The sequence below is a fragment of the Mesitornis unicolor genome, unplaced genomic scaffold (assembly GCF_000695765.1).
Source record: "Mesitornis unicolor isolate BGI_N332 unplaced genomic scaffold, ASM69576v1 scaffold9175, whole genome shotgun sequence".
Taxonomy (NCBI): Eukaryota; Metazoa; Chordata; class Aves; order Mesitornithiformes; family Mesitornithidae; genus Mesitornis; species Mesitornis unicolor.
The window spans coordinates 12250-38666 of record NW_010187474.1 but is presented as its reverse complement, the minus strand read 5'-3'; the positions used below and the strand labels follow the sequence as shown (position 1 = coordinate 38666).

At 37.3% G+C, this 26417-nt stretch overlaps 1 protein-coding gene across 1 annotated transcript; it reads left to right on the top strand.

Annotated features, from left to right (window-relative positions):
• Positions 1–1222: 1222 nt before the first annotated feature.
• MPP5 (membrane protein, palmitoylated 5 (MAGUK p55 subfamily member 5)) lies at positions 1223–24741 on the top strand. The gene is made up of 13 exons (XM_010185457.1): positions 1223–1739; positions 6908–7116; positions 13042–13119; positions 13863–14009; positions 14630–14791; positions 16953–17030; positions 17971–18154; positions 19182–19253; positions 19726–19797; positions 20514–20681; positions 21402–21604; positions 22604–22714; positions 24137–24741. The coding sequence occupies exons 1-13, from the start codon at positions 1373–1375 to the stop codon at positions 24311–24313; spliced, it is 2028 nt and encodes a 675-aa protein (XP_010183759.1). The 5' UTR covers positions 1223–1372; the 3' UTR covers positions 24314–24741.
• The last annotated feature ends 1676 nt before the right edge of the window (positions 24742–26417 follow it).

Here is a 26417-nt window from a genome sequence, read left to right as displayed (position 1 = left end):
GTTTCTATTGCTGCTCCTTCAAGACAGTACTACTGATATTTAATTTTCGACTTAATTACAACATAAGCATCCTTCCCTTCCTCCTCCAAACGTAAACATCTGGTTTAAGAATGTTGGCTGGTTGTTTTTTTTTTCTTTGTGCTTCCAATGTACAATAAAACTTTAAAATATTTTGCAACATTTCCTTTCAGTGGATTAAAAAAGAATGGTAAAAAGGAACATGAATATTTAAGTGTATTGGCAATATACTGTTTATTAATTTTATGATCTTTTAATTGGACATATAGAGGATAACATATCATTTGCTTTGATACAGAAAGGTAATGTGGTATAAAACGTGGTGTTGTATGTATTATATTTAAGAGCTGAGTGATTATATTTATCAGGACACTGAAGTTCCTTAGCCTCAGTCATCAGGAATGAGAGATCAGATTAAGGTGTAAGGAGTATAGTGAAATATCACCACCTGACTGGAAATTAATTGTTGTTCTCTGTGTACACTACGCCTGTGTACGCCCACACAAAGATTTTTACTTTTGTATTTAATCCTTCCTGCTTTAATGGATACCTATAGGAAGTATTAAGAGTAGCTGCTAACCAGAACTGTCCAATGCTTATCCTAGGACTTTATACCCGCTTGGAATTGTGTAAGTGCAGCTCCAGACTGCTTTAGGTGGTATCTTTTGGAAGAACTCTACTCTGAACCTGTTTTCTCTGAACCTGGGAAGCAATATTTACATTAAAATATCTCAATTTATGATTAGTAAATGCAAATATCTTTACTTGTGTTTAACTTATTAAACTTCTCATGAACATGTTGTTTATAACAAGTAATTCATATTTAGTTTTTGTGGGATTGTAAGAATGGTTTGTGTTGGAGTTTTTAAGAATGAAAAGATAAATCAAAACTGAGTGTCAACTTTCAGAACGCTGCTGGTTTCTAATTGTGTGTGTTACGTGCAGAATCTCCACTGCTTTCCAGGAAACATAGGAGTCTTTAGCATTAGTTTGAACAGTACTCCTTTTCTGATATTGGCACATGAAGTTTACTAAAACGTATGAAAAATATTTGTGACGCTTCTGTAGTTCTTAGTAGGGGAAAAAGCACTGTAAATGTGGAGGGAAAGTTCCATTGTTCTGATGCCTGGGGACCTGGAGAACTGTCTTGCGTGTTTTCTTATTAATGCAGTTATTCACTAACTTCGTTTGAATATCTTTCATTAGATTTTCTTCCTGGATGTTTCTTCAACTGTCTTAACGATGGAAGGGAAATATTTTTGACATCATAATGGATTTTATGCAACATCATAATGAAAACTGGCCTAATAGCAGCATTTCTGTTTGAAGAGAATAAGCGTAATCACAAATAATCATGACAACTTCCCATATGAATGGACTTATCACAGAAGATTCAGACAGTGAAGCAAAAAATGTGGATCTTACACCTCCTGAGGAACCGCAGAAGCACAGAGAAATGGCTGTTGATTGCCCTGGGGATTTGGGCTCCAGGATGATGCCCATGCGGCGGAGCGCTCAACTTGAGCGAATCCGTCAGCAGCAGGAGGACATAAGGCGCAGACGGGAAGAAGAAGGAAAGAAACAAGAACTGGACCTTACTGCTTCCATGAGGCTAAAGAAGCTAGCACAGATTCCTCCTAAAACTGGAATAGATAATCCAATATTTGACACAGAGGAAGGAATTGTTCTGGAGAGTCCTCATTACACTGTGAAGACACTAGGTAGGTAAAATGCAATGAACAGGCCAGTGGAGAAAAGATTTAGTTGATATTCATGTTCTTTTAGGCCACTGAAAACTTCATTTTGCAAATTCTTCCTATGCAAATTTAAAGTCTTCTGTTCCTTTGGATTTGTGGTGGTTTGGGTTCTTATTAATTTATGTAGTCAGGCATCAAGCTATGGGCCTCAGCAATGACTTTTCAAAACCAGTCCGTTTGGGGAACAGCTAAATAACTAATGAATTCACTGGATGTCTCCATCTTTACACAGGGGAAAACCATGCAAGTCGTACCCAATTTTATTATGTTTGATGAAGCGCAGGCCGGAATAAGCAATGAATAAACACTTATTGACATTTGAAATCCAAGTGCAAGTGTTTTTAATATTTTAGAGAGAAGCATACTGGTGGTTTCTTCTTACTCTGGCTGTCTTGTATAATCAGTTGACACTTAATGTACATTTTCTCTTGAAGTTTTGGTGTCAGTAGTGAAAATCTGCTTACCTTGGCACTTAGACATGGATGAAAGTGCAATGTTGGTGATTTTTGAAGAAATAGATTCCGAAATTGTTAGTTTCATAGCTGTCATTGCTTTAACTATGCTTGTGTAGAAGTTTCTAACCTTTACTCCTCAAACACAAGTGTCTCTTTCTCTAAAATGTGATGTGTTGCTTGAGTGAAGAAGCAACACTGGGAATTTGTAGGAGTCCAGTTCACATTTCCAAGGCTATACATGTTCTGAGATCGAGACTGCTTTAAAAAGGTGCCTTTTTTGGGGGCTGCACTAAAGATTCTTGCTACTCTTTCTTATTGGCTGGTAGTTGAGAACACAGAGTGAAAAACAGATATCAGGTTACTAACTTTTTTTTCTTCATCTTTAGTATCTGTGTGCCTGAGCAACACTTCTGCTAAAGACACAGCTCTGTTCCATGACTTCTGGTAACCCTTGTACGAGTTCTTCTTTAGGTTGAAAAGGTCATCAGGAAGTCATCCTGTCCAACTCCCTGCTCAGAGCAGGGGCAGTTGCGAACATGCCGGGTGGACCTTGTTTTAGTGCAGGGCTTGTCACCTGTCCAGGAGATCTCTTTCTCTCTTCTATCTTTTGACAGCTGCATATTCCTGATTAGTATCAGGCCTAGGGATGTTGTCTAATTAATATATATTTATGATCTATTTATATATGCACACATGCACACTTAAAAAATAATATGATTTCATAGAGAGAATTTGAGTCCATTATAATTAATACTTCTGGGTTTTTATTGAATATTTGAATTAGGGAGGCCAGATTTCTTAAAATTTACATATACAACTTTTTGGTCTCCAAAGAAACTTGCCAACCCATGACTTTGTCCAAAAAATAATTGCTAGTGTGTGAGATTTTTTGCAGTTTGTCTGGTTATACTGAATTTCTGATCTGCACTGTGCCTATTTCTGTCTTCCCACTTTTGCTGTCCAGGTGAGAGTGCTTAGTCACATTCACAAATCTCTAAGCTTTGTTAGCAAAATCCCAAATAAAACTGGGCAAGTGTTAATGAATTCTAGAAATGTTGAAATACCCTTATTCTGTCTTTTTAAAAATATTGATTTTGGTTTTGCTTTTTGGTGGGGTTTTTTTTTTTTTGGAGTTTGTTTGGGTGGTTTTGGTGCGTGTGTTAATCCACAGACCCTCTACTAAAGATAATGTGTTTTAAATAAGAATATTGACCTGCTTGGCTGTATTTTTAGTTTTGAAAATGTTTCTTAAGTACCAATGTCTAATTTGGCAGATATTTACCAAGTCTTTAATCTTTTAATCTAAAAAAAAAAAGGCATACTAAACAAATGGGATTTTATGTATAAAAATGGAACATTTAATCAGAACTATTTTAAAGGGCATATTTGTTATCAAAACAGTAGATGATTTAGACAGCTGTCTTAATGGTGATAACTTTCTGTGCACCTAAAACATGTGCATATGAGTATTTCCCTGACATTTTCACAGCACAATACTTCTATAAAATGTAGAAAACTTTTTGTTTGAGGTAGTTCAGTCAGCTAGTTTAGTTAAATGAGTTATTGACACTTAATGTAAGTAAACCCTCTGTGGCTACAGTGAATTTATTATTTTTATAAGAGGAAAAACTGTGTATTTCTTGTTTCTTTAACTTGGGCAAAACTTACTGATAAATATAAATAAACTTGCAGAAATAGTTTTATCCAAACCAATATTTTTCTTAGCCCTCTGATTCAGGTAATATTTAGAGCATTAGAGTGGGGGTACCAGCACATAGAGTGCTGTAGTGGTCTACAAAAAAAGCTTGTGTATCAAGATGTTGGTGCTGCCATACAGTAAAGCCAATTATGCTTTCCTAGGTTTGTGGTTCCTAATGTTTTGTTTAAGGTGATAAACAGCAACTCTTTTCTCTTCTTCTGTTTCTAATCTAACATGTTAAGCTGTGGGCACGGGTCCTCCCCTGCAGTTGCATACTTTTGCCCTGGCAGGCTTTTGATTAACGCGTGTATCGCACCGTGCCTGCTCACATTCCAGCCATTTCATACCCTAATGGAAAAAAGGCTGCAGCGCTTCTTGTAAAAGAAGACTTGGGGAAAAAAAGTACTCGATTGCTAATTGATCTGGGATTAAAAAATGGACTTGTTCTGCAAAGCCCTGACATTTTTCTGTAAGTGCAGATGGTAGTCTTTTACTGAACTTTTTTCTCCTCAAGACAACAATTTCAATAGGAAATGTCTAGAGATGGAGTCTTTTTGTTATCTGGCACTAATATTTTTTTAAAAGAGATCAAAACCAAACAAAAAAACATGCACTGGAATCTAATCTGTGATTTAGCATTCAGAAATGGGAACCTAGAGAGAGTTACTCATGTGTAAAGCCAGATTTCTATGTGGTTTTATGTGTATGGTTTTTTAATGAAACAAATGAATAGGAAATGGATTGCTGTATTCGGGAATATTTCATTTCACTCCTTTCAAGCATTATTTCTCTTTTAGAGTTGTGATGAGGGGGGCATCTATTTGCTGTTTCATTGGGGGGGGGGGAGTTGTTTGTTATAGGGTTTTTTGTCCAGCACAGATGAAGATTGAGTGGAGAAGGGAATTGTGTGGAGATGAGAGTGCTGTGGTAGTTTGTAAGAAAGGGTGACACAGAAGTGAGAGATTATGTAGAGGCGTCTAGGAACAGGACATCTTTATTATAGATATGGAATAAAATATCTATATTCTATGGTATATGTATTAGAAAGAATTGTGTGTGTGTGTATTTGAATTCTCAGTTATATGAGAGGAGATTAATTAATTAAAATAATTGAATAAAATAATTTGTGTAGGAAGAGTTAGAAGAAGTTAGGTTCTTTGATGCCTCACTGTTTTTTGAATCTGGTAATAGTATCAAGCAGTAGAATTTTGGGTCAGTGAGCAGGTGTAAGTAGAGACTTTGCAATAACATCTGACTGTTTTACACTACTGCTTGAGGGTTTTTAATACTTGAAAATAGTACACTTGCTCAGACTTGGGCGAGTCAGTTGCTGGGATGCTTTGGTAGTCTGCATTCTCCGCTGGGCAAGACATTTGCCAGCTGACAGTGTCATTCCAGTGTCCTTTTTAGCAAATATTCTTACTTGTAGAGTGTTCTTTGGCCTTCCCTCCAGAAGCAGCATTTCCTCCATGTGACAGGCAGTGTATGTTGTGTGTGCAGTTCCCTGGTGAGATGCTGGCTGCCCTAATTAGTGTTATGAGCTGTACTGGATTTCATCTGGGGAACATCCTGCATTACTGGTATCCAAGCTTTTCGTGCAGCTTTTGTACCACTGCCCTTTGTTTCCTTGGTGCTTACAGGAAGAAGCCCTTGACCTTTGGTGGGTAGGATGTTTTTAGCATGTGTGGAACGATTTGGGGTTTTTTGCCTGGGTGGTTTTTGGTGCCTGTTTTATTGTCCTGCAGACAGTATGGTACAAGAGTAGTAGCTCTGGATTGTTTTGTTGCTTTTATTATGTGTAAGACTGACCTGCAAACTCAGAATTGAAAACATATATGTAGGTATACATTGTCCAAAGTGAAAGCCATTAAACTTGTTTGAAATGTGCATTTTTTAGCCTTTATGGCTTTCCTGTGGCCATTTATCACCCATTTTAATCTTGTATTCCACAAATTTGAGTCTACCACTGTGTTTGGTGTACTGGAGAATTTGAGGTTAAAAATAAGTAGAGGAAACTTCTTGACAGAAGTGATCAACGTCTACTGGGCTTTTTTGTCTACTTGAGGATTTCTTACCTCGGTTTAAACACATTATAGTTATGATTCATATTCCTTGTTTCAAGTAGTTTCTCAGGTAGTGAATATTGAGAAGGGGCATTTTGCAGAAATTCAGGTTGGTTAAAAAAATGTGAATTTCTTGACAGTTTTTAAAAAGGACCCCTACAGTGTCAGTTCTTGAAGCTCAAGAATGTAGTACATGTATAGTATTCTGCAAACATGTAGAAACTGGTTGTTAAAGTATTTTATTGTCTAAGAAGAACTCGTAGTCTAGTGGGTAAAATATGTGAACTTTCTTCTGGTGCCGATGATTTTCAGAACTTCGACCACAAATGATAATTTTTTTCATCCTTAGCTATTTATTTTAATGTGCAAGGACTAAGCATAATTTTATGTTTAGAAATTGAGTGTAGTTTACTTATCAAACCTTCTATAAGTAAGCAATATTTAGTTAAGAGAGTATATCTGCCATATGCGGCAGATATGCATGGAAAGGTGTATCAAGAAAACAGTGACTGTTCAGTGCATCAACAATAGTTTAGCAAAGATTTTATTTTCATATTACAAAATAGTCCCTCTTTCCCATGTAGCTGTACATGAACTGTAGTTATTGGATATTTTACATATCGGTGATTTCTTTCAGAGACAAACTGCTCCTGCAATATGAATTTAAATTTAAACAGTGTTTGAGCTTTTTTATTTCGTCTTTTACTAACTTGGGGTCATTTTTTTTTTTAAATTCAGATACATTCTGCTAATAAAAGTCGGAATGAATAAGGTATAACCAGTAAATTTGCATATGTCATTGCTGATTAAAAACTGAACAGCAAAATTTTTTTGTAAAAATTTTAATAAAAGCATTACTTAATTATGAATCTTGTTAACTCGTGCCTTATTTGTATTTTGTTATTTTCTACCTAGAGGTGGAAGAACTGTTAACTTCTCTTAAGCATATCCAGCACGTTTTGGTAGACCCTCAGAGCCAAGAGGATATTTCTCTCATTTTGCAGCTTGTTCAAAATACTGATTTTCAGAATGCATTTAAGATACACAATGCTGTTACAGTGCACATGAACAAAGCCAGCCCTCCGTATCCTCTCATCTCCAATGCACAAGAGCTAGCGCAAGAGGTATGTACAGTATGCGTCTCTGTGATATGTATGAACCCTGTAATCATGGCTGTTGTTGAAAAGTGTACTTGTCAAGCTTGTCTGAGTTATTGAACGTTGAATGTGAAAGGGATTATAATAGTCACTAATTGCTGTATCCAGTTTTTCCAGATCTCCAAACAGTAACCAGAAAAATATTTTGAGGTTAAGAGTTCCCTTTGTAGCATGGATAGAAAAGGTACTAGGTTTAAACATAGGAAAAGGGAGCGGTTAGGAAAATCTAACTCTTGTACCTTCAGTATTCTTTATTTCAAGCATTCAGGAATTGAATTACAGGTCCCTATTACTGTGACATTCCTCTCAGTCGAGCCACAGTTGTTAAATTGGGAGACATCTCTAAAAATACAACCATACTGGAAGCAAGCATTCCTCTTCAAAGTGAGCAACAGATCCCTTAATACTTAACTCCAGTGTTTTAATTACTGCTGTGGTGGTCAGATTACACTTAATTTTTGTCTGACAGATGACAGCTCTTTTATAAGATCTGATATGTCTTTTTGAAATTATTAAAATACACTTTTAGAAATTTACTTGAGCAAGATTTTTAACTTTAATCTTTTCAGTCAGATCTTAACTATTTGAAATGCTTTCACAGTGTCAGCCAGGTTGACCACTTTTATTGAGGCTTATTCACTTGAATATAGGTGGGCAATACCTGTATACAGTAGCTTTATCAGCAGTAGTTCTGAAGGTAAACTCGTCAGATACAAAGTTGCTGTGAACACTCTGAATTTTCACATGGAGCTGGATGTAGCTAATAACTTACATGCACCAGGCCAGGGAAGATGAAGGTATATATTTCAGCGAGGTGTAGCTACACCTTACACAGATGTCCATTTGTTAACTTTAGGCTAGCTGGCTTGAATACCAGTATCGATGCAAGCGTAGCGCCGCACTGTTCAGCAGAGTCAGATCCAGAGGCTGGGTGATGCTCCACCATTTAGCAGCCAGTGTACCTGTTCAGAACTGGCTCAGGTTCACCAGTTGGAGTACCTGAACTAGTATATAGCCACTTTCCAGTTTCTCAAAGGCACAGCATTCCAGTTTCAGTATGGCAGCAAGTTGAATTTTTAAATTTTTTTTAGTACCTGGTTTTCTTTCTGCCTGAAGCAATTCTTGTCAACAGCTCTCCTTCCTTTTTCTAGACTTTAACCTTGTAAGTCAAGGAAAACAGCACTGTAGCAAGCTTGAAGCTCTTCTGCAGAGGAAATTACTTACTCTTGAGGGACATCATTTAAATGTTATCTAAAACTGCAGTGTGCTGATTAAACTGCAGCTTGGGATTTTCCTGTTTAAGTTTGTCAGTAAGACTGTGGCAAAATCAGGTGGGAGTTTTTCACATACGAGCTTCCCTCTAGCTTGTTCATTAGCCTGTAGGCTGCTGTAGAATCCTCACTAGGCTTCTTTGATGTCTGCAAGCCTGAAGGAACCTTTCCAGTTAACTTCTGTTAGTAAACGTCTTCCCCAAACACCCAGTTTACACAGACCTAGTTTTGCATTTCATTCAGATAATAGTCAGAGTTTTTGAATCTTCATTTATAGTATAGGATATTACAGTTTTAGCCCTTAAGAAAGCTGGTTTTTTCCTCTTCGTGGATATGATGTCTTTTTATTCGCTGCTTAATAGAAGTTTTCAAGAAGACAATATGCCTAGGATAACTCAAGGTCAGTTTTCAAAACTTCATGTTCCTCCCCATCTTTACCCCTCACCTTCCCAACACATTCCTCTCTTTTCAGGTCATTTGATAAATCCTAAAATCAGAAGGTGATTCAAAGCCTGTTTGGTGTCTCTTAGCGATCCATGAAGAAGTTTAAGCATAAAAAAACCATTTCTTTATCTAAACTTTTTAAACCAATGGAATTTTGTTTCACCCAGGAGACACTTGCATAAAAGACAGACATATTCGTGCACCCCTTTTGATTATTCCCATCCCTGTCTTGTCCAGTCTTGAAATTCCTGAAAAGTCAATATAATGCATATTTAAGTTCCCATTTTCAGATGTAATCTAGTTTCACGGTGATTCAGCTTCTAGTGTATTTAAGTGAGTTGTATTTTGCAATATGTTAAATAGCATCCTGAAATGATCGAGCTGGAAATTCAGGACAAATACTGCTGTGACCGGCAGAAGTGTCTCAAGAGGAACGAACACCTTGAGGCCTCCATACACATCATTCTGTACTTCCTAGTCTTGCCTGAGTAGATGATCTTATGCTCGTTTTTCCTTTTGGAAAGACTTCTGTATCTGTTATGGTAGCAGTAAGGGAGGAAATTATTTCTGCTTTAGGAAAAGCTGGGTTTATTATGTATTCTGGTTTTTTTAATCCTGATAAAGCATCTCTCTTGCATGCCCAGGTTCATTCTTCTACTGTGATTTTTGGTTATGTCTTCTGCTTTTTCCATTCTCTAAATGTAGATGTGGGAAGCTCCCCCAGAAAGCAGTTCATTTACTTACTTCAGAGTGTTTTTGAAAATACACTTGCAAAAGCCTGGTTTTTAGATACTGTTAACAGCCTGATGATAAAAGCCACAAGGCATTACAAGAAGGAAAAATAGCAGATACATGCATAACATTACTTTTAAATGGCAGGTAATGCTAATGTGCATATTTTAGTGCACAGGTCATCAAGGACAGTGTGTAATGAAACTGTTCTGGCGTGCATATCCTGTTTTAAAGCTACAGCCACGTTTGGTGTGAGGCTTTATGGTGTGGATGAGAAGCTCGTGCTTCTGTAGCTCTACCAGGAAAAGACAGTTTGCAGCACAGTTTCTTATTGCAACGTGAAACATCCTCCATTAAGAAAAAGGCTGAAATATTCAATTAAACTACACTTTTGGAAGTGTATTTGTGAGGAATTATCACTTGCTACACTGAACTTAATTTTAAAAATCCATTTTCATTTACTCTTTAATTGATTATTTGCTTTTATGAAAGGTATTGTATATGAACAGTGTGTTGTGAAAACTTTTAAAAAATGTTTTAACTGTTAAGAATACATGAGTGTGGAATGGTACACTTTTATTTTCTAGTCCTCTTTAGGAAATTCTTGAAGTTAGTAGTACACCTGTACAGTTAACTTTTCCCACTGGTTCTGATAAGCAGGCACCAGCAACTCAAGATTTTCCATGTTTCCTTGGTTAACGAAACTTTAATTGAATTTAAAAGGTGGAATGAAGCACTTAAGCTTAAGGAATTTATTTTAGAGAGTTAATCTTCATGTAATGTGGTGTACTCCAAGTCTTAAATAAAAATAGCCAGTAAACATCAAGTGCAATTAAATTGATTTAAAATCCATTTAAACTTGACTAAGACGGGGGCAAGAATTATGGGAACATGGTCTGCATCTTGACCTTGTAAGAATATTTGGTGCAGCATTCAAGACAGTTTGTGATTTTTGGCCTGTAACAATACATATCAAATACCTTAAAGATGTTCTTGCTATTAAATGTACTTGATAGATTCGATTTACGTAGGTGATGTTTCTATAGGTTTCGGACTTGCTACCGTTCACTTGAGCAAGTGCAGACAATTAAATTAGATCAGTACGTTTGAGAGGATGCACTGGAAGCTTGTAATTTCTGGTGTAAGTGCAGTACAGTGTGTGTGTATGTACTCCCTCTGACTGTCCTGCTCACCTGAGAGTAACAGCCAACCACCAGGTTTTGCAGGTGGGGTTAAATTCAGAATGTTTAATATCACTGCCTTCGTGATACATGTCTCCACAATTTGTGGTGTGCATAAAGAAATCAAAGTTTTGCTTTTTGGGAGCTGCTTGAACTAAAGTTAACATACTTAACAATAAAAACTAGGCTGCAGAGTTAAGAAAATACTGTTATTGCCACATCTTTAGTGTGGATTGCCTATGCTAATCTGTAGTGTGTCAATTCTGGAATGACAGGCTACATTCAGACTTCTTCATCTGATAAAACTGGGATTCATTTCCATGAGTACCAAGGGATCTGACATGAGGCCATACTGGTGGTATATATAAGTGGTATATAGAGCAGCCTGAAGCTTTCCCAGTGCTTCATTAAATAAGCAAATAATAAATGTGCTTTTCTTTTAAAAGGGAGATGGAGGAGCTATTAAAGGTTTGAATAATGAAATTATTCAAAACAGTTCAACTCCAATAAAGGATGTTCACCGCACACAGAATGACTGGTTGGGCCTGGTTGCTTTCTTTTCCCCTGTCAAACCCCCAGCCTCTGACCTTGCATTCAAAAGATGCTTGCAGGATTTCTAAATTGCTTTCTGAGTAAGCTTCCCTGTAGAAGAGTCATAAGGATTGGATAAATAAGGCTTTAAAACTTCTTGTAGCTTCTTCAAGAGACCTTAACTAAACCTCTGAGAACCTTTTGTATGGAAGGATCTCTTCTTTCAACACAGAGGAAAATGTTAGTGAGATACATCCTTTGCAGGGCTCTGTCTGCCATATAGCACACCAAAATTCAGTCTAAGCCAGGGATGATGGCTTCCTGGCCAGTTCAGAGGTATGACTGAGGTTGGGCCTCTGTGAAACTGAATTTCTGTTCTCTAGGATTTTAAAGAAATCAGTTAAACTTATTTAAATCTGGCTTCCTTAAGCTATACTGGGTTTATTTGCCATGAGGCATGTTCTAGGGATGTCAGAAGGAAGGTTTATGGAGGTTGTGCCAGGTTTATTTCTAAGCATGCGAACTTGTTCAACGTGGCGGAGTTTTGTTGGCAGCGTAAGAATCTTTCTCTATGGGAATGGTTCCTTCTACTAGAATTAAAATTTGTCTTTACTGTTTTCACTGCTGTCATCTGGTAGCATCTAAGACCATTGTTAACATTTCTGTGGATAATTTCTTTTAGGCTAGAGGCTCTTCAGACCTTTAGATATTGTTAGATCACACAAAAAGCTTAGTCATTTTCACTGTGGAGCTTGTGGTTTCTTGTGTCTGTGTTGTCACGTTACCTCGCCCATGAGAATAAAAAGCTCTTGGAAAAAAATCTTTTTTTATCCCGCTGAAAGCTGCTGCTCTGATGTGTATAATCTACTCTTGAAGTCATTTGTGCTGGATTCATTTGTGCTTTTGGACCTGTGTGCCTCTGGTCAGATTAGGCCGGAGGATAATGGCTATGGAAAGTATCTTCTTCAGGCTCACCTTGGGATAAGAAGACTTCCCTGTTCTGGCTTTCTCTATAAGTGTACCAGGATTTTCAAGTATTTGCAAGAGATGATGGCAAGGCATGCTTGGTAACTGTATGAGAAGGCAAACCTTTTTAGGCAACTGAAGCTGCTTGAGCAGAATCTGTCCTTGTGTTAATGTGGAGTATTTTTGAACCCACCAATGAAACCTGGTTTCCTGGGACCTTTTGAAGTTTTCCCCATGCACTTTGAGGCAGGGGCTCCAGGACATGTTGTAAAACCTGTCTTGGAATCTTCGGCCTTGCTGTTGGTGGAAGTAGTTTGGGTAAAAACAAACCATCTGCTTTTAAGGAAAAGGGAGGCTAGTCACATTGATGAGAAGTTAGTCCATTTTAAAAGACTATATATATTCACATAATAAACTTGTTTTCACTATCGTGTTCCTTTCTAGGGTTTAAATTTTTGTCTGTCTTTGTGGTAGCTGAGCTCATTGCCAGTCTCTGGTATTGTCAAATCTCTGTGATGCACTGGATACCAGCTTAGATTTGGTAGATAATCACAGGGGCAAGATATGCTGGAGTAGTCCTGTGGTCTCACTGCGTGTTTTCCTCGTGTACTAGGCTAAGTTCAATCAGCCAGTGTAACGGTTATGTGGATATACTTTGCTTTCAGTAAAATGAGTAATTGCAACTAGGGGTTTGTCCTTGAGTATGGGAGGGAGGATTGATCTATCACTGGGTAGATTAAGAGTTCTACTACTTGACTTCTTTTTAGGTACAGAGCGTTTTGAAACCCAGTCACCATAAGGATGGCCAGGAGCTTAATGCTCTGCTGAATGCCCCTCACATGCAGGTAAAACAAAATGGAGCTTCTAATTTGATGGATGTGTTTCTTGATGCTATTTTCAGTATAACTTATTTTTTTGCAAATAGTTTGGGCTGGCGGGGCAAGGATGGATTTTATTCTTCAACTCTGTGCAGATCTCTTCATATTTTTCTAGGATGAGGAGTTTCCAGTCTCCAGGAACTAATAGAAACTTCTAGTCAAGTGTTGTGCATGGTTGTATTGAGCCCTTGCTATGTTCTATATGTATTACAGGGCAATTTGACATTAGCAGTGTAGCAGTAGATCAGTAGGGTCAGGAGGACACATGAGCTGCATTGCTTATGTCTGTTTGTTTTCTTTGACAGCTGTTTCATGCTTACCATAGGGTACATAAAGGGAATTTTGTCTTGTGGTGATGTAAATCCATAAGTAGTTGTCACTGCAGTAACTTCTTGTGTCTGTATCCTCAGTCATATATGTGATAAACCAATGTCTGGGTATTTTTTTAGGAAGGAGAAGCTCTACACACGCAGTTGTGTGTTCAAAATTGTTTTCTTTTCCAATCTGAAAGAAAAGTTTTGGAAAGTATGTTGCAATAGGCGCTACACAGCTGTGATAAACGGTTTTGGTTTTTTTATTGCTTGAGTCAGTTTGCAATGTTCTGTAACCTTCAAAGCCTATTCAAATTGCAGAATTTCGTTGAACTCTGCTATTTTGTACACACAAAGTATGAAATTTTCTGTAACTGAGCTGATTTTGTTTAACACTAGGCACTTTTACTGGCTCATGATAAGGTTGCAGAACAAGAAATGCAACCAGAGCCTGTGACAGATGAAAAAATTTACGAGAATGTTGGTGTGTACGGAGGGGAGACGGTTAAAATAGTGCGCATTGAGAAAGCTCGGGATATTCCACTGGTAAGTACTGATACTCAGCTTTATGTAAAGGAGGTAAGCTTTTTTTGTCCTTTTAGAGTGATATGGAAGTTTTGGAATTTGAATGTGAAGGTGACTTGTAAACACTCTCCCTCCCTCCAAAATGAGAAAGTAATAGATGTTAAACTTGTATATATCTTCACAGAGCATAGTCCTACAACCATTTAGAATCTGTGCAACTTCTGTCAACTTGCGTTTGGACAGGACTTCCTGACAGAAGTCACTGTCCCAGGCCTCACTGCAGGAGAACTTACAGCCTTGTGCCAACCACACTTGGATTTTTTTGTTGTGTGGGTTGTTGGGATTTTTTTTTTTAGCAACTCACATCTTCTGGTTTGTGTGTTTCAAATAGGGGTTTCCTTAAGAATAATACATTTTTTAAAAAAAATCTTGAACCTTATGGTGTGGAGCAATTCTTCAATCTTGAGTGCAGTTTGAAGAAGTTAAGCAATGTTTTTAAAACCAGAGCGTTGGACATGTGTATCCAAGCTGTTACTTGCATTCTCTTTCAACATAGTTTCTCTACTGGGTTGGAATGTATACAATAGATGGCTTTGAGTGTCATGTATGTAATAAATTCAGAATGTGTTACTACTACACAGGGTGCTACTGTTCGCAATGAAATGGATTCTGTTATCATTAGTCGAATAGTGAAAGGAGGTGCCGCAGAAAAGAGTGGGCTGTTACATGAAGGGGACGAAGTTCTGGAGATTAATGGCATTGAGATTCGTGGAAAAGATGTTAATGAAGTTTTTGACTTGTTGGTGAGTTGAACACTTCTTGTTTTCCCGGCAAAAAATACTCATTTCATAAAACTGAAGCACATTGGCTCTGTCACTTGTTCTCATATTTGGCGTTAGTTTTAAGTATTTTCATTCTGATAGCTAGTGCTTATATGTGGAGGGCCACTTCAAGTTTTCTTTCTGATGCATTGTGTGATATGAATAAGTATAATGGCAGTTATCTACAAAAATGAAGCTCTGAAAAGTTGTGGGTTTTCATCTTTGTCTCTGAGTCCGCAATCAATAAATTTGTGGCTGTGTGATTGTGGCAGTGCCTGGCTGGCATGGACGTAATTTTCTCCATAGCAGCTTATGTAGGTGCTGTTTTTCAGACTTGTTTTAACACCACAGTGTTTTAGCTATTGCTGAACAGCGCTTGCACAGTGTTAAGGCCTTCTCTGTTTTGCACTCTGTCCCCGGCCTGCGGGTAGGCTGGGGGTGAGTGAGAGTTTGGGAGAGGACATTCACATTCAAGACACAGACCTGGGTTCTGCTGTAGGTCGCATTATTGCGGGAAGAATAAGCAGCAATATCCATAGATCAAGTTGTCTCATGCTAGAGTAAGACTGTAGCTTTTAGTGGACTATTTCCACCGTTAGTTGATTTTTTTTTTCCTGTAATTTGCTGTTAAAATGTTTCAGGTAATGCATGGAATAAGGTCAAGTGAAGGGAAGTAGAGGCAGAAATGTGTGTTTTGTTGGTTTTTTGGTTTGGTTTTGTTTTTTTTTTTCAGCCATTTAAAAAGATTCTTACAGTTATTTGAAAAGTCTTCAGTCTGCGTGTGTTTTTTGGATCAGAGACATCTGAGATACTTCATGCTCTGTAACTGTCTTCATTCCTATGTGTATTTTTTTAAACCATTCTTAGCTAAGTCCTATGGTTCCAAAAATAGTGTTTTATAGATGCTTGACAGATAATTCAACTCTGGCAGTTTAGTTCTCTGCAGAGAGCTTGTTCTGCTCTTAGGCAGGTCCTGCAACCTAGAGTTACAGAGTAAAACCGCAATACATGAATATATGAGCAAATTACTTGCCGAAAATTAAAAAGAAACCCCTGTTTTTAAACATGTTTTTAAAAAAATCATTAATTAAAAATAATCTTTTAAACTCTTTTTATGGTGTCTATTGCGTTTTGTAGCGTGGTAGCCAAGTTTTAAAATGCTTCAGTCCACAAAAAATACTTAAGCACAGGGCTTTGCCTCACCACTTGCTATTCAAATGACAAACTGCACATGACTTTGAGCAGGGCTATTCACAAGGGCACTGTGAAATTTTATGCGTTCTTAGTGGAACTGTGCCTGCTGACTGAAAATCGTGGATTTTCCTTTCCTGCAGCCTAATCATGTTATGCTCAGTTATGTTTACTTTATTTAAGCCTTAAGTCTGAATTTTTTAAGGTATGTGCATTTGTTTTGGTTTTACACAACATAAATTGTTGCGTTACGGTTCGTGGGTAGGAAGACAGGCACATGTAGACCTTGTCACGGGTTGGCACTTGCGTTTTATCTAGGTATTTGTTATGTGTGCAAACACGCTTTGCATACACAAGTATGCAAACAAATATGAATTCTTGAAAGCCAGGACGTTTATTATGTTCTACTTTTTTAATAGGGGTGATTGCAATATCGATATTAAGTACTTTTTAGCTAAATTTTTAACCAGTTTCTTTTATACTTTAATAATGTTAATATCATAAAATTATAGTAAAAATGTTTTGATTTGAAAACACTGTTCCACTGAAGCAATTTGAGAAAAATAACAGTCTTCTGTATATTTTTTTTTCTTCCCAGCATACATCCACTTGTTGGTAGTTTTGAACAGAACAAGAGAATATTATTCTCCATGTCTCCTATGTCTCTGCTTGGCAAAATTGCAGCTGCTCCATTTCATATAGAAATAGTTTATGTATAATGAAGAATGCTAGGCTTTTAAAATCTCAGTATCAACATTTGGCTTTCTAGCCTGTCACTGGATTTGTATCTGTGATACGTATTTTAAACCAGTTAAGGGGTAGATGATGTACTGTTCGGGACTGCCTTTTATGGGAATTTTGGAAGCATTTTCTAAAATATGTTACTTGTTAAAATTCTTAACCTTAAGTGACATGCTGATACTGTCTGTTAAGTGTCTATTTTTCATCTTAGGCTGACATGCATGGTACTCTGACGTTTGTATTGATACCAAGTCAGCAGAGCAAGCCACCTCCTGCAAAGGAGACAGTTGTAAGTAGCTCTACATAAGTTCTTCAGCTTGGTGATACAGACCTTGTTTTTCCAGCAATGTGTAGAAAGTTGTGCTGTAGGTCGTTTAGATGGTGGAACAAAAACAAAACTTAATAATTTAGTTTAATTGTTACCAGACTGACCAGACTGACAACTGAATTTTTGGAAATGATTGATGGTGTTAAGCTGAAACTCTTGGTGTGATTTCTAACTCGGTTTCTAAAATAATAAGAGATTATAAAACTAGAACTGCCCATGCATCTTAAATTCGACTTTGAAATTCCCAATTTCTCTGGTGGGTGGGGGGGGGTGTGTGTGTGTGTGTGTATACATATAAGTATACATATAAAATTGGACTGATGGAACTTGCAAATATGCTTTGGGAGGAAAATGTATATATATACTGGAAACTTTATTCATTATCTTTTTAGCTAATCCACTTTTCTTGGGACAGCTTTAACAGGTTGAAAAAAGAGTGCACCTATTTCTGTTACAGCCAAACAAAAACACTAGTGGTTGGTAACAAAGTAAAATATTTTACAAGTGAAACTTCACCTAAAGCCCAGCAAATGATTTTCAATCTGTGTATTTATTAGGTATTTTAAACAAATTGGAATATCTCTGATACTTTTGAATGCGAAAACTTAAATCAGTAGCTCAGGGGGTTTTGCTGCTTAAAATGGTGAGGAAATTGCATAGACCTTAGATTTAATAAGAGTTAAATTCAGGCCTTCACCTCCAACCTAGCACAACTGTTCTTTTCCACTGCTAACCTGGGTAATGATTCAGTTCCATCTCCTGTATGCCTCAGATAGCTTCCATTTTCTAGAATGTTGGGTTTTTACATATTGGAGCTCCTCTGCAGTCGCAGGAAGATGAGGTGCAATTCTTCAGAAGCCACAGGTGGTTTTCTTCTGTTTTTATATTTGATCTTCCACAGATACACGTGAAAGCGCATTTTGACTATGATCCTTCTGATGACCCTTATGTCCCCTGCCGAGAATTAGGCCTATCTTTTCAAAAAGGAGATATACTCCATGTGATCAGCCAGGAAGATCCAAACTGGTGGCAGGCTTACAGAGATGGAGATGAAGATAACCAGCCACTGGCAGGCCTTATCCCTGGTAAGTGGAGCTGTAGAAAAAGCTTGACAGTCAGTTGTTCCCATAGCCATAGGGGCAATATTCTGGTTTTCAAAGACCTTAAATGTCAGATACCCTTAAATGTTCATTGCCATAAATATCTGTGTCTTTGAAGCTTTTGCAACAGCGCTCTCTTGGTTATGCAGTTTGCTTACTTAAAAGGTTGACCATTTAGAGACATCTCCATGTATAGATTTTTAAATGCAGAGTAAAGCTACCACTTCCGCTGCAGTTCACCTTTCAAGAGCTACCCTGCTCTTCCCTTTCTCTTCCACCTGGACTCAGTATTCGGAGTTCCCTCTGCTGGCTGCGGCAGAGATGTGGAATCGAGCCTGCCTGTTCTCTGGAGATGAGAACAGCTCTTAGGTTACTTACTATATCAGGTAGTCTATTTGAAAAATGTAACTTTTCTGCATGTTTTCACCTAGCAAAGAGCTTCAGTTGCTTGTAAACTGTGCTTCCTTTCTAACTGTCGGGGGCCTTAGTAATAGGGTTTTCAGACATTGAAGTTGGTGTGTATGTTTCACATGGAAATATGTATTGCACTCTTGTCCGTTAAAGATCTCCTGATGTTAGGCACAGTGAACAAAAGACATTTTGACATTTGAGTAAGTTGAGAGGAACACTGATTTAAATATAGGCTAATGTTTTTCAAGTTCAATAGACTTAGTATAACTAGAACATGTTTAGCATGCAAAAATAATTAGAAAACGGTATCATCATAGTATGGAAATGTAATCTTTCCAGCAGTTTCAGTTTTCCAGGCAAATATGTCCAGAATAGTACAAATATTCATCAAGACAGACTTGCAGAGTGTATTTTTGAATCAGTAAGCAAGCTTCACAGTGATTTTAGTTTCTCTTTTTAGATTGCACTTGTACTCTACTAGAACCTTTAGAGATGTGAAAGCTTAGGAAAAAGTAAAATAAGTCATTCCAACAAAGTATGGAAATGGTTTCTAGTGTTAACTGCTTTTGTACTTTTTTTCTTTTTCTTCAAATGCATTAAGGAAAAAGTTTTCAGCAACAAAGGGAAGCAATGAAGCAAACCATAGAAGAAGATAAGGAGCCAGAAAAATCAGGTTGGATATATGCTTTCCACGGGAAAAAAACCCCTCCACCTCGCAAAGACGCTAGTTAGTGAGATCTGGAACCTCATCATTGTGGAACTGTAGAAATTGTTTCCATTCTTTCTAACACAAGTGGGATGATTCTTTGAAATTCTTTACATAAATACAGGTCTGCGTTTAGCACTTTGTAGTATAAATCACATTTTGGTTTTTTCATAACCACGTGCAGTGTGATTGGGATGGTGTAGGGGAACTTGGAAAGCCCCTTTTTTCTTGAAGAATTTTATCTGCCATGACTCAGTTGAAGTCCTTGGCATGCAGTATTTGCTTAATACACCAAAGCGTTGTAACAAACTGAAGGATATTGCACCTTTTCAAAACTGGAGAATAAATTCCCCACTTTGAAGATACAGATATAGTCCATGGGATAGGAAACTTTTTTACTGTATGGTTATTTGACTGTGATGGTTTTTATTTTCGTTAGGAAAACTCTGGTGCGCAAAGAAAAACAAAAAGAAACGGAAAAAGGTTCTATACAATGCAAATAAAAATGATGGTAAGCAACCTTTTATTGCACAGTGTGTGTACTTATAAGCAACTATAAAAGATTCTACAAATAGCTTTGTGAAAATAATGCTGACATTCCAGATACGATGTTAGAAATACTACCTGATAGTGTTCTGTGTGGGATCAGTTGTATGGTTTGTAATAGTATTTAGTAAAAGAGATGGCAAGATTTGTAGGGTCATTTAGTGTCTTTATTAAAGACCAGATGATAGGGGCAAAACCCCAGTTTTTTAGGCATGGAAGCATTCATACTTTTAAAATTACGAACCAATTTATTATGGTTTTGTAATATTATCTCACTCTGCATAAGAAGTTTAGTAAAGGCACGCTTTCTCCACAGAGAATTTGTAGGCTGTATTCCTAAAGTACTTTAGGATTAGGGTGATGATTTTTGTTGTTGCAGGGCATGAAGTGTTATCTTTGTACTAGAAACTTGTTCCTTGGCAGGAAAGTTGTTCCCTAGGTTTATACAAGTACTTATATCAGTAGTAAGTGGGAATACATTTTCCCTCTCCAAAAAGGGGAAACTAAAAAAAGAAGCCTCATCTTGCTGGACAAGTGATGATCTTTGGGGTTCCGTTGCTTTGGTGACTTGCAGCTAAATGCTGGGCAGAGTCAGGAGCTGCCTGACACTTGATATACTGCCTGACAGGCAATACACGCAACTAGCAGTAAAGGACGTTGTTTTACTGTTTCTCTCTCAAGATTATGACAATGAGGAAATTTTGACCTACGAGGAAATGTCACTGTATCATCAACCAGCAAATAGGAAACGGCCAATTGTTCTCATCAGCCCACAGAACTGCGGCCAAAATGAGTTGCGGCAGCGACTTATGAATAACGAAGTGGATCGCTTTGCCTCTGCAGTTCCCCGTAAGTTTGATAGATGGATACAGTTGCTTCTTCTAAACACTGTCTGCAGACAAATCCTCATGTGTTGAAAATAGCAATTAGGAGTTTGAGGGTTTGAGCAGGATAAAGTCAGCTCTTGGATAAAGGACAAATAAAGTTACATCTTGTGTGGCAAAAAGCAGCTTTGATAAGTCAATGCAAATCCAGTGTCCCAGCACAGTGTTATAGAGGCATTATAAGACACGCATATATTTCAATTGGAATAAACTTGGAGTGAGTTACAGAAGTTTAAAAAACTGGTACATTGGTCAAAGAATTTTTAACCTACATATCCTGCATACATTTAAATTTAAGTTGCTTTAGTGCCTTCTCAAACCACTGATTTCAGTGAATTTTATGTTTTTAATGTCTAATGTACCCTAAATTAAGTTTACAAACAGCTTAACAATATAACTTGTTATAAAAAACTAATAGCTGTTTTCATATCCAGAGTGCAGCTGCACAGATGAAATTATTCCATTTATTGCTGGCTATTTTTTCCCCTCTAGATATTGTAAACAAGACCTCTAAATGTAGGTTCAGCCTTTGGTAACTTAATCTGTCCTGGAATATTTATTGTAGAAAATACAACCTTTTTTGCTTGGTTAGCAACATCTCTCCCAGGAGAAATACTTATTTCTCTTCAGTTCTACAGGTGCATCACTGTCTTGATTTCTTTTTTGTTGTTGCTCTTGTTTGTAGATACTACTCGGAGCAGGCGAGAAACTGAAGTAGCTGGCAGGGATTACCATTTCATTTCCCGACAGGCATTTGAGAGTGACATAGCTGCAGGGAAGTTCATTGAATATGGAGAGTTTGAAAAGAACCTCTATGGTACTAGCATAGACTCCGTGCGGCAAATAATCAACTCTGGCAAGATATGCCTTTTAAATCTTCATACACAGGTATGGCAAAGCTGTTGCCTGTCATGTGTTAATTGTATCAGCTACTGTGAAAATCTTTAGGGGATGTATTTTGTTTTCTATAAAATGTGTATTCTCAAGGTCCGTTTTCATGTTTATTCCAAGTTTTCTTTCAGCGGTGCTCAGTTAACTATATTCAGTGTGTTATTAAGACAGCCTTCTTGTTTTTAGTTTGGAAATATACACATTTTCTTTATTTGTGCTAAAGTTAAAATGGGCGTTGGTTTCCAGATACCTAAAGCTGGTGAGAACTATCTGAATTGAAAAGTTAATTAAAATAAGATTTGTGTCTCTGTCTTCCAATTGTTCTGTGAGCTCTAAGGTTTTTGAAGATGGAGAGGAGGTTGTTTGTGATTATACTGGGAAAGTGTATTTTGGGAATGGGTTATGCAGCTCCAAAACAGACAGGATTAAAGTACATCATATCAAAAATAATGAAAAGCTTCTTAGCTATGACCTTTTGATTGTGGAGAAGGAAGAGACAAACTATGCAATACAGCCCTCAACTTGTAAATTTAGTTAAACTTGGGAAGAGGCAGTGTCCTGGAACACAGCCTATTTTGTAATGCATACAATATACATGATGTCTACTGCTGTTACAGCCCTAACACTCAGACACATCAGTAAAGCCTGGTAGTATTGAAGCTATCATTAGCTGTCACCGGTTGGGACCATGTGATACTTCTACTAGAATAGCTGATGGGTATTGCAAAGCATGTCATAAGCTGAAAGTTCATAACACTTGGAAAATTAATCTAATTCTGTGTTTATAAAAGTCTATTTCAGAGACAAGTTGTTTGTCCCAAGACACGTTGTTTTTTCCAAAAGATTCCTTCTAACTACAGTTTGGTTCCTTTTTATTTACTGTTTCTTAATATAAATGTAGCCAAAAAAAACCCAACGCTAAGCATACAGTAATAGTGCATCTGATACTGTTCATGTGTGGAACTGTTAAATATCTAATGAATCCTATTTCTGCAGTCACTGAAGACACTACGTAACTCTGACTTGAAGCCATACATTATATTTGTTGCACCACCTTCACAAGAGAGATTACGTGCTTTACTGGCCAAAGAAGGGAAAAACCCAAAGGTAATGTGTCTTAACACTTCTGAAACCATGCTGCTGCTTTTTATTCACAGATCTGGAGTGTTTTTGGTAGTTTCATATATTCTTTATTTGGAACTGGGACATGGTAGTGGTACTGACAGTATATGGGAAGTGATGTAGTTGAGACCTGTGTGCTCCAGGTTGGTAGGCAGACCTTGCTAAGGGAGGGGCTCAGGATGCTTTCAGCTGACTGAATGTGAGAGGTGTGAGGCAAGGGAGTCCCCTGCTAATTCAGTAATCCTGGGGCACAGTGTCTCATTGGGGTGCAAAATATGACCCGTTATTTCAAAACTGGGAAACCCAACTTTGTACTCAAGTAGACCTGAAAGTAATTCTAGGGAGCAAATGATAATTGTGTTTCTTTTGAGAACTTGAAAAAGCATTTACTTGAAAATATTGAAACTCTTCAGACACTTAAATACTTGATCCTGTAGGATCACTTTCCATGTTTCAACCATGTTTCCATGTTATGTCAAGATCTCAGCTTACTCAGTTCAGATCACTTAGTTAGAAATAATTTTTGTGGAATGAAGGGGTTCCTGTTACAGGAAAGTGTTATTTCTTGTATGTATGTGGCTTTGGTTTTTCTTAAGTGTATGTAACTCCTAGAAAAAAATCTTGAGGGCCTGAAGTCCCTTTTAAAAATATCCTCTTCAGACAAGTATCTCAAAAATTATACCTGAATATTTATATAATACAAAAATAAGCTGTAGAAAACAAACACACTTTTAGAAACCAAGTGTACAAAAATTGTCAAGTAAAACAAACCATTTCTGCTTCTCCTTTGCAGTATTCTTGCTTTTGATATATTCCCTTCCAGCTCCCAGAACATGTTTCCCATTTTTCTGCAATGTCATTCACCTGTTGCTATAGTGATTTGATCAACTTAAATGTACAGCGCTCATTGTGGTTCTCATTGCTGTTTATTGGTAAAGGTATTTCAGTGATAGCTGCTGCCTTTGGCTGTTTGGTGCCTGTAGTGCTACATCTCCAGAAGAACGCTGTCTGAATACACCATTCAGACTTTCTCTCCCACTCTCTCTGCAATCTCCAGTCTTTTTCAGAAGGATAATGGGGCTTAGCAACCTAACTTATTTTTCAGAAACATGATTTAAGAGCCTTAGTAAGATGAACATCATAAAATGAGCAGTCATTTACTTCAGTCTGGGACAGTTATTTACTGTTTGCCACTTAGGGCCAATCAGAAGAAATTGTCTTGAGTGCCCGTAGCTTTCAAATATGTGTCGTGGTTCAACGTTATTGTAAACTTTCCAGTAGCTGATAGCGATATCATGAAAATTTGTGTAGAAGACTTTTCTGAGTCAAGTGGTTACCTTTCCCTCCCTCTGCTCTTGTGACACAGAGGCTCACACACATACACTAACTCTCTGCTTTTGCTTGCAGCCAGAAGAGCTGAGAGAAATCATAGAGAAGACAAGAGAGATGGAACAGAACAATGGCCACTACTTTGATACAGCAGTTGTGAATTCTGATCTCGATAAGGCGTATCAAGAGTTACTTCGGTTAATAAACAAACTTGACACAGAACCCCAGTGGGTGCCCTCTACCTGGCTACGATGAGAGAGCAATTCCAAGGGACAAATGGACTTCAATCTAGTAATCTTTCCAAGGAGATCGCGTGTGGGTCTGCCTGACTCTAGTATAGACGTGTGTGAGCTCTAGACCTCAGTGGCTGCATCCTTTGCCAGTGAAATTGTGTATTAGTGAAAAAATACGCTGATCGGCTTGTGAGTCAGTTTAACTGATCTAAAGATTGTCTGAGTTTTCTTTCTCTGTGGTCTAGAAATAGAGACTTTGTCAGTACTAAATTCTACAGCTTTAAATAGATTTTTCTAGCATCTACTTTTATACATAAATCCACCTTTTTTACCTAGAATCACCCTTATGAAATCAAAGATTTTAAGTATGTGTGTGTATATACAGTCCATGCTGTCACATAGTTATAAATATGAATGTTATTTAACACTTAACTTAATGGCTTTGTGGGACATGATGGTAGTTCAGGAGCACAATTCTACAGATCATTGGGCAGAGAAATAATCTACACATGAAAAATGTTGCTATTAATGAGAAATCTCTGTTGTTCAAAAAATACACAGAATGAAGATGCTGCTCTGGTCTGGAGCTGCCCTGCGAGGCTTGAATTAATATTTTAATTCTCAAACATTCCACTTTCTAATAGCACTGTAATTGGAAAATGTATATAATGTAAATATTTCAATCCTTGTGTCTTTTTAGTCAGACTTTTTAAATTAGATTTGACTGCACATTAATTTTAGGTCCAAAAATGAATATTGATCTTTTAGATGTGATATTTTTATGGAATTTTCTTTAAAACATATTGATGGATTGGAGCCACTGTTTTCCACAGATCTGTAGAGATATTTAGAAAGGCAGAGGCTATATTTTTGTGAAGTATATATAGTTATAAGACATGCTGCTTAAATCAACTTCAGTTCTTATGTTTTATAACAGAATACTGAATAAAATAGACTGATGTGCTGAACATTGGAAGATAGTGGGGGTTTTTAATCTCTGCAAATGGTTCATCTTGTGGCTGTTGGCCTAACGGATCATTAACTGGAATTAAAATAGCTGAATGTAGCTGTTTTATAAATGAGTATTGTAATTCACTAGCCAAGATATTGTCCTGCATTTGCTCAGCACTGCAGTGAAAGTATGTGTGAAAACACTGGTAACTGACTGAGAAGTCACAAGAAAGGGAGGAATATTTGTAATTGTTAGGACAAAAAAAACAACCAACCTTGACACAAGCGAGCAAAAGGCAAGGTCTCTATCCCAGTGTGTTCTGCAAAGCAGATGGGGTCATCTCTGCATCTTCAAATGATCCTGAGCTGTGAAGGTTTACCTGCTAAGGCTGTGCATCTGCAGTAGGGCTGTTCTGTCGCTGAAGCTAACGGAGTAGTGGTATGTTGGCTGTTTTGGTTTGGCATAGCACAAAGAACATTGACTGTGAATATCTTTTCACTTTAGCCGTAGCATTTCTTTATTCCTACAGGTAAAACACTGGAGTTACATCAATGTGTAGTTTATTCCCATCTAATGTTGAAGGATGAAAAAATAGTTGATTTTTTCTATTTTGTCTTGCATATATCCTTCCTTCAAATGGTAATGGAACAAATTCACACCCATAGTTAGAGAGCTGGAAGTATACAGCAGATATAAAGAAGTTGTCAGAGCTTTACTAGCTACTGAGCTAACATTCAGTACATTTTTGTATTGAAAAATGGAAGTATAGAGTGCATTCCTGTCTTGTTAGAAAGCAAAATGATTTGCTGGTTTAATTAGTATTTAGGGTTGAAAAACAATTAAGCAGTTAGTGGGGATACATAATGACACTTCAGAAAGAGAAGGGGTTGGAAACTTCAGTCTTCAGTTCAGTTCAGTGTTTGCCTCACATTGCAGGCATGCTCTCAGCTTAACACATAGTTTGACAACTACCATGTTCAGGTATAGTGGATAGTATTTCAGAGATGACAAAATATTGTACTGATTGTACCCTTTTTAAGAAAGATGATTGTAGATGTATTAGGCTTTTTGATACTGAATTGGACAAGAAGGTGGAAAGCAATAAAATGTAAGGGTAACCTAGCTCAGCTATGTAGGTGCTGCCCAAATTCTTGCAGTCACAATCAACTCAAGA

Excerpts from the sequence above, each read along its gene's own strand:
- MPP5 (XM_010185457.1), top strand. The coding sequence starts at position 1,373 with ATGACAACTTCCCATATGAATGGACTTATCACAGAAGATTCAGACAGT. Across the intron at positions 1,740-6,907 it reads TTACACTGTGAAGACACTAG|AGGTGGAAGAACTGTTAACT; the intron begins GTAGGTAAAATG and ends TTTTCTACCTAG. Across the intron at positions 18,155-19,181 it reads ACTGGCAGGCCTTATCCCTG|GAAAAAGTTTTCAGCAACAA; the intron begins GTAAGTGGAGCT and ends AAATGCATTAAG.